The sequence below is a fragment of the Triticum aestivum genome, chromosome 2D (genome assembly GCF_018294505.1).
Source record: "Triticum aestivum cultivar Chinese Spring chromosome 2D, IWGSC CS RefSeq v2.1, whole genome shotgun sequence".
Lineage (NCBI taxonomy): Eukaryota > Viridiplantae > Streptophyta > Magnoliopsida > Poales > Poaceae > Triticum > Triticum aestivum.
Window position 1 is genome coordinate 557357907 of NC_057799.1, and position 6905 is coordinate 557364811.

Here is a 6905-nt window from a genome sequence, read left to right on the forward strand (position 1 = left end):
GAGAGGCACGGTCGTGACTCTCGAAAGCAAAACCGTGCCTCTCGCGGAAGCAAGACCGTGACTCCCGTGAAAGAAAAAAAACAGAAAAAGCGTTTTGTTTTTCCCTTTCCGAAAGGCACGGCCGTGACTCTCGCGAAAGAAAAAAAACAGAAAACGCGTTTTTTTTTCCGTTTCCGAAAGGCACGGCCGTGACTCTCGCTAAAGCACAAATGTGCCTCTCGCGGAAGAAAAACCGTGACTTTTGCGAAAGAAAAAAAAAGAAAACGTGTTTTTTTCGCGCAATTGTTTTTTATTTTTTTATCGAAAATCTAAGGAAGACGGGGGGCTCTGAACTTACGTGCCTATGACTTTGTTTCCCAGGAAATCCGTGCAGCGAAAGATCCTGAATTTGAGACTTTCTACACCAAAAATATTCTTTTAAACGAGGGTATTCGTGCGTGGATGGCAGCTCAGGATCAGAACCAAAATGTCGAAAAAACCCGGAAAAAAACCGTTTAAAAAGCCGAAAACGCGTGCGGAAAAATAAAAAAACAAAATTCGGAGGGAGCGTCCAGAGCGCGACACGTGGCGAATGGCTGAGAGCGCGCCAAGTGGCGCTGATCGTTGCGAGGCTCCCGAAGGAGCGCTCGTTAACTAGTTTTCTTAAGACATTATTAACCTGTCACAATATTTACGGGGACGAAATGAAGATCTCCCGGCTGGCCTAATCACACATGATTGCTCTCGTCTAAAACGTGACCAGGCGTGACACGGGTCAGGATGATTTTTATACGGGCGGCCCAGTGGTCTACTGGGTTCGTTCAAACGAGTTTGAACTTTGAAGACACCGACGAGCCCACTAAACCCAGCCGGAGGAATGCAGGGACCGCTGCGCGCGGGTTTGGCTCAGGTGCAGGGGTCACCGCACCTATTATGGCGCAGGCCCAATCAGTGCGTCCCACGTATGCTTGTAGGCCCGGGCAATTCATTATTAATTCTCTTAATCCTCCTCTAATCCCTTTCGTTTCGGAATCTCCATTCTCTCTCCAATTTCGAAGTCGATTATTATCTCTTCACTGCTGCTATTGCAAACTTGCAAATCCTTATCTCTGCTTGTCCATTCAACAGCTAATCTCCATCGGCCCACGGTGAGTGCCTGCTCGAGGACCGTTCGCCATGCTTGCTAACCTGCTGAAGAATCTTTCCATCGGATGCTCAAAAGTACTGGTCGGTCGGAGTTGGGCACGAGCACGATGAGAAAACAACGTTATAGATCTCATTTGATCAATGGCATCGAGGAGTGTGTACTCAAGTCGATGGCATTTAGGAGTGCCTGCATGCTCTGAGCACATGTCCATAAAAAAATACATCACGTTTTAGTCTGAAAGGTTGGGGTGATGACATGTTAAGAAAGGTGACGATCGAGCATATGCTGTTATGTGCTGTGTGAATCCGGCGAAGTTCATCGTGAAATTGAAGAAAGAATGAAGCGTCCGAAACGAACGGGACGAGATAAGGATTAAAAGAATTAACAATTAATAGCCTGAGCCTACAAGCATATGTGGCAAGCACTGATTGGGCCTGCACCATAATAGATGCGGTGACCCCTGCACCTGAGCCGAACCCGCTGCGCGCTATCGGACGAACATAAAAATCGCAGAAATGTCGACGGAAAAACAGGAAAGGGAACTAGTTAGTTAGAGAATCTCAGATTCTGGTCAATGGATCTAAACAAACCGCTTGTATTTATAGCCGACAACCTCGTTCTTGAACTGTTCAGACTCTGATCTGTCTCTCTCGCAAGCCGCAATGGAGATCGAACGTGCCGGCGGCGCGGGCGACGAGGACGACGCGTCCCCGGTGGAGCAGGTCCGGCTGACCGTGCCGGTGACCGACGACCCGTCGCTGCCGGTCTGGACGTTCCGGATGTGGACGATGGGCTTCCTCTCCTGCGCCCTCCTCTCCTTCCTCAACCAGTTCTTCGCCTACCGCGCCGAGCCCATCATCATAAGCCAGATCACCATCCAGGTCAGTACTCTCTACTCACTCAGTAGACCGCGCCTGCAGATTATGCACGGGGAATTCACGGATCGCGCATGCATGGATGGATGGATGCAGGTGGCGGCGCTGCCGATCGGGCACTTCTTGGCGCGGGTGCTGCCGGAGAAGAAGTTCAGGGTGTTCGGGCGGGAGTGCTCGGTGAACCCGGGGCCCTTCAACGTGAAGGAGCACGTGCTGATCTCCATCTTCGCCAACGCCGGCGCCTCCTTCGGCGGCGGCAACGCCTACGCCATCGGCATCGTCACCATCATCAAGGCCTTCTACAAGCGCAACATCTCCTTCGTCACCAGCTTGCTCCTCGTCATCACGACCCAGGTGACCTATTAGTAGATCTGTTTGTTGTTTCACCCGATCTAACTGTGCTTTTACGAATCTGATCGGTGTTCCATCCATGGTTACAACGTATATATAGGTGTTGGGGTACGGCTGGGCAGGGCTGATGAGGAAGTACGTGGTGGAGCCGGCGCACATGTGGTGGCCGACGAGTCTGGTGCAGGTTTCTCTCATGAGGTACCTACGTCCCTGATCGATGATTTGGTCTAGTGTAACCTAATCAATTTGAAGTGACGACGATGAGATTGCATTGCCCATGCATATCGATCTGATCTGATCTGAGAGAAATCTGTGGCAGGGCGATGCACGAGAAGGAGAAGCGGCGGATGACGCGGGGCAAGTTCTTCCTGATCGCGCTCATCTGCAGCTTCGCGTGGTACACGGTGCCGGGGTACCTGTTCCCGACGCTGACGGCCGTCTCGTGGGTGTGCTGGGTGTTCCCCAAGTCCATCACCATGCAGCAGATCGGGTCCGGCCTCAACGGGCTCGGCATCGGCGCCTTCACCCTCGACTGGGCCACGGTGGTCTCCTGGCTGGGGAGCCCGCTGGTGACGCCCTTCTTCGCCACCGCCAACGTCCTCGTCGGCTACGTCCTGCTCATCTACATCATGCTGCCCGTCGCCTACTGGGTAATCAACCTCTACAGCGCCAGCAGCTACCCGCTCTTCTCCAACGAGCTCTTCGACGCCCACGGCCAGCTCTACGACATCCACGCCATCGTCAACGACAGGTTCGAGATCGACATGGACGCCTACGCGCGGCAGGGCAGGATCCACCTCAGCCTCTTCTTCGCCGTCAGCTACGGCCTCGGCTTCGCCACCATCGCCGCCACCTTCACCCACGTCGCATGCTTCTACGGCAAGTATGTTCATTTCATTTCCTTTCGTCGTCGTAGATGCATGCCGATCGATGATTGATCTCAGCTGTTATATAAGTGCTGTGTATTGAGTGTTTGATTGAGTTGTTAATTTCTGCGTGAAGGGAGATGTACCAGAGGTTCCGGGAGTCGTACAAGGGCAAGATGGACGTGCACGCGAGGCTCATGAAGAGGTACGACGACATACCCAACTGGTGGTTCTACATCCTGCTCGCGGTGTCCATGGCGGTATCCTTGGTCCTCTGCACCGTGTTCAAGGAGGAGGTGCAGCTGCCGTGGTGGGGCCTCCTCATTGCCTGCGCCATAGCCTTCGTCTTCACGCTCCCCATTAGCGTCATCACCGCAACCACAAACACGGTACTACATGCTTATGCTGACCGACCGTGTGTCGTCGGTCGACGTGCACAATCGTATCGCTAATCAGTTGTGGCGTTGGATTAATTGCAGACACCGGGGTTGAATATCATCACGGAGTATTGCTGGGGTCTGATCATGCCGGGAAAGCCCATCGCCAACGTGTGCTTCAAGGTGTACGGCTACATGAGTATGAACCAGGCCGTGTCCTTCCTTACCGACTTCAAGCTCGGCCACTACATGAAGATCCCCCCAAGATCCATGTTCCTGGTGCAGGTACGGAACTGCACGCTGATTACAAATTGTTAAGCCCTCAGAGATTTATCTTGTACGTACGTCCAAGTCCAACCAACACTCTATTCATGTTCAGTTCGTGGGGACGGTGGTGGCGTCGACGGTGAACACGGTGGTGGCGTGGTGGCTGCTGACCACCGTGCCGCACATCTGCGAGAAGGGCCAGCTCCCGGAGGGCAGCCCGTGGACGTGCCCGGGCGACCACGTCTTCTTCGACGCGTCCGTGATCTGGGGCCTCGTCGGCCCGCGCCGCATCTTCGGGCCGCTCGGCTACTACTCGGCGCTCAACTGGTTCTTCCTCATCGGGCTGGCCGGGCCGGTGGTGGTGTGGCTCTTCGCCAAGGCGTTGCCGCGGCACGCCGGCTGGATCAGCCTCATCAACCTGCCCGTCATCCTGGGGGGCACGGCCATGATGCCGCCGGCGTCGGCGCTCAACTACACGGCGTGGGGCTTCGTCGGCTTTGTGTTCAACTTCTTCGTGTTCCGGTACCGCAAGGGGTGGTGGAAGCGGTACAACTACGTGCTGTCGGCGGCCATGGACGGCGGCGTGGCCATCATGGGGGTGCTCCTCTACTTCGCGCTCACCAGCTGGGGCCACCAGCTCGACTGGTGGGGCTCCAGGGGCGAGTACTGCGACCTCGCCGCCTGCCCCACCGCCAAGGGCGTGCTGGTGGACGGATGCCCCGTCATCTGAGACTGAGAGTTCAGATCTTGATCAACATAACGTGTAGAATTAGAGTGTGTGCTGCTTGTCAATTGGAAAATTAGATAATTAGATTATGTAGCTATCAGACCGTTCATTTCGTAGGTATTAGAGCTGCGGTTTGTTTGATGGGAGTGGATGCCCGCCTGGTTTAATATTGTGTAAAGATTCGCAAATTAGCCTTGTTTCATGAGACAAAAATCCTTGAGCCAATGCATTTTCATTTAACTTACATCTTTACCTAACAAAAAATGCTACACTTACGGATAGCACCATAGGATTAGACCTACGGACTCTTCTCCCACAAATCGGCGTCCCCCTGATTTCCAATGGTGGGCCCCTCTCTCTTCGGTTTCTAATTGTTAGAGATACATTTGGTTTTACATGTATTTGATAGTTTAGGATTTGCCGTCTCCTTCGTTATCTCTAGGAGAGGCGTCTGGCCCTTCAAGTTCATACTCCTATATATACTCGTCCGTGAGGTTCAATACAAAATCCAATGCATTACGCCAATCCTTTCCCTCTATCTCTTCTAATATGATATCAGCCTAACCTATCCAAACCATAGCCGTAACAGGGAAAATATTAAATTTACCTAAAGTCTGACTCGTGCAGCTGCGCTCGTTCGTTGACACGACCGCACGCACTGCAGCCTTCTGATGCAGCGTGGCGATCTCCCTGCGCGCGACGCGTCCCGACCAGGTGCCCGTTACGGGATTGCGCGAGGCGTGCGGCGCGTGGTGGGCCCGACCCTTTATTCCAGGCGAAAACTGCCCCGCATCCCCTGCTCGTCTTGTTCGAAACCGCCCGCCCGCACCCGCAGATTTCATTCGAACTCGTCTCCCTCCCCCTTCCTCTCCTCTAGCAACGGCGCGATGAGGCGGGGTGCTGCGGTGGTGGATCCGGCGCGGAGTCGCCGGTGCGGGAGGCCGTCCGCGAGCGCCGCGAGTCTCCGGCTGCAGGCGGAGGTAAACCTCGCACCTATTCCCTCCTATTTTCTCGCTCTGCTCCCATGTTGCACTCCATGGAGTTAGGGTTTCGGTGAGGGGGCGGGCACGAGGTTGTCCATGGCGTCCTCGGGCTCCGCGTCGTCAATGATTGGAAGGGCATGGCGCCGCTATGGCGGGGGGAAGGGGGTGGGGGTGGGTTTGTGCTGGGGGTAGGCTGGATTGAGTCGCTGCAAGGGGGATACACGCGACCGAATCCTAGTGACTGGGGCATAGGGTTCGTTTTTTCGATGTTGCTTGCTTCTCAGGACGCAGTTGCTCATAATTTCGATGGCAGATGCTTAGGTTTTTTCCTGTAATTTGCAAGATGGAGGGGCAGGGTAAGGGGATGCATCTGACTGGTGGCAGTTTGCTCATAATTTTGATGGCAGTTGCTCATAAATTTGATGCTAGTTGCTTAGTTTTTGCCGCAAATTTTTGCAAGGGGAGGGTCAGGGGATGCATCTGACTTTGGGAGTTGTTCATAAATTCGATGTTAGCTGCTTAGATTTTTCCCTGCAAATTTGCGAGGGGAGGGTCAGGGGATGCATCTGACTTGGGCAGTTCATGGGAGGGGTGATCGACAGTTGCACTAATTAGGGGCAGTAGTCGCCTTGTGTTCAACATTAAAGTAGCACACTGTTTTTTCGGGAGGAAATGGTTTTTGTGAGTGGTTGATTTTAGTTATTGCCTAGTTTTGCAGCACCAAGTTGTTATCCTTTTGTAGTGTTCTTTAAATTTACTATATGAAACATGACGTTGCATACATCCATCACTACAAAAAAAGACACATCTGTGACATTTTGGGCCGAACGAAATTTTTTCTGTCATACATATGATGATAATTGTGACAAAACCCGGTATCATCATAGATGTGGTGGGCTCCTACTTCTATGACAAAAAATCATGACAGAAAATGGGCTTTTCGTCCTGGGCGGGCCGGAGACGCAGCTGCATGACATTCTTTGGGCCGTCCATGACGGAAAAAACCGTGGTAGAAGCGAGGGGGAGGAAAATTTCGGGGAGTTCCCGGTTACGGTGGGAGGTCGGGGGCCGAACGATGCGCGTTTCTCTCGTACACGTACGCGCGTGTGTGCGAGGCGTTGGCTCTAACTGAACCCGAGCGAGGCGTTGGGCTCTAACTGAACCCAAGCGATTGCACTGCAGGCTACGCGTTACTGAACCCGAGCGATCGATCGATGGCTGTTAACTGAACCCGATCGAGCAATTCCTTCGCTACTGCTGCTAACTGAAGCCGATCGATTGGATGAACAGTGAGCGTTGCCGGGGGGGGATGGATGAACAGTGAGCGGTGGCG

The 6905-nt window shown here is 53.4% G+C and overlaps 1 protein-coding gene across 1 annotated transcript; it reads left to right on the forward strand.

The window, feature by feature from the left end:
* The first annotated feature begins 1702 nt into the window (after window positions 1–1702).
* LOC123049948 (oligopeptide transporter 4-like) lies at window positions 1703–4833 on the forward strand. The gene is made up of 7 exons (XM_044472801.1): window positions 1703–2007; window positions 2098–2355; window positions 2453–2550; window positions 2672–3235; window positions 3355–3607; window positions 3698–3880; window positions 3975–4833. Exons 1-7 carry the CDS (start codon window positions 1789–1791, stop codon window positions 4590–4592), a joined length of 2193 nt encoding a protein of 730 aa, XP_044328736.1. The 5' UTR covers window positions 1703–1788; the 3' UTR covers window positions 4593–4833.
* The last annotated feature ends 2072 nt before the right edge of the window (window positions 4834–6905 follow it).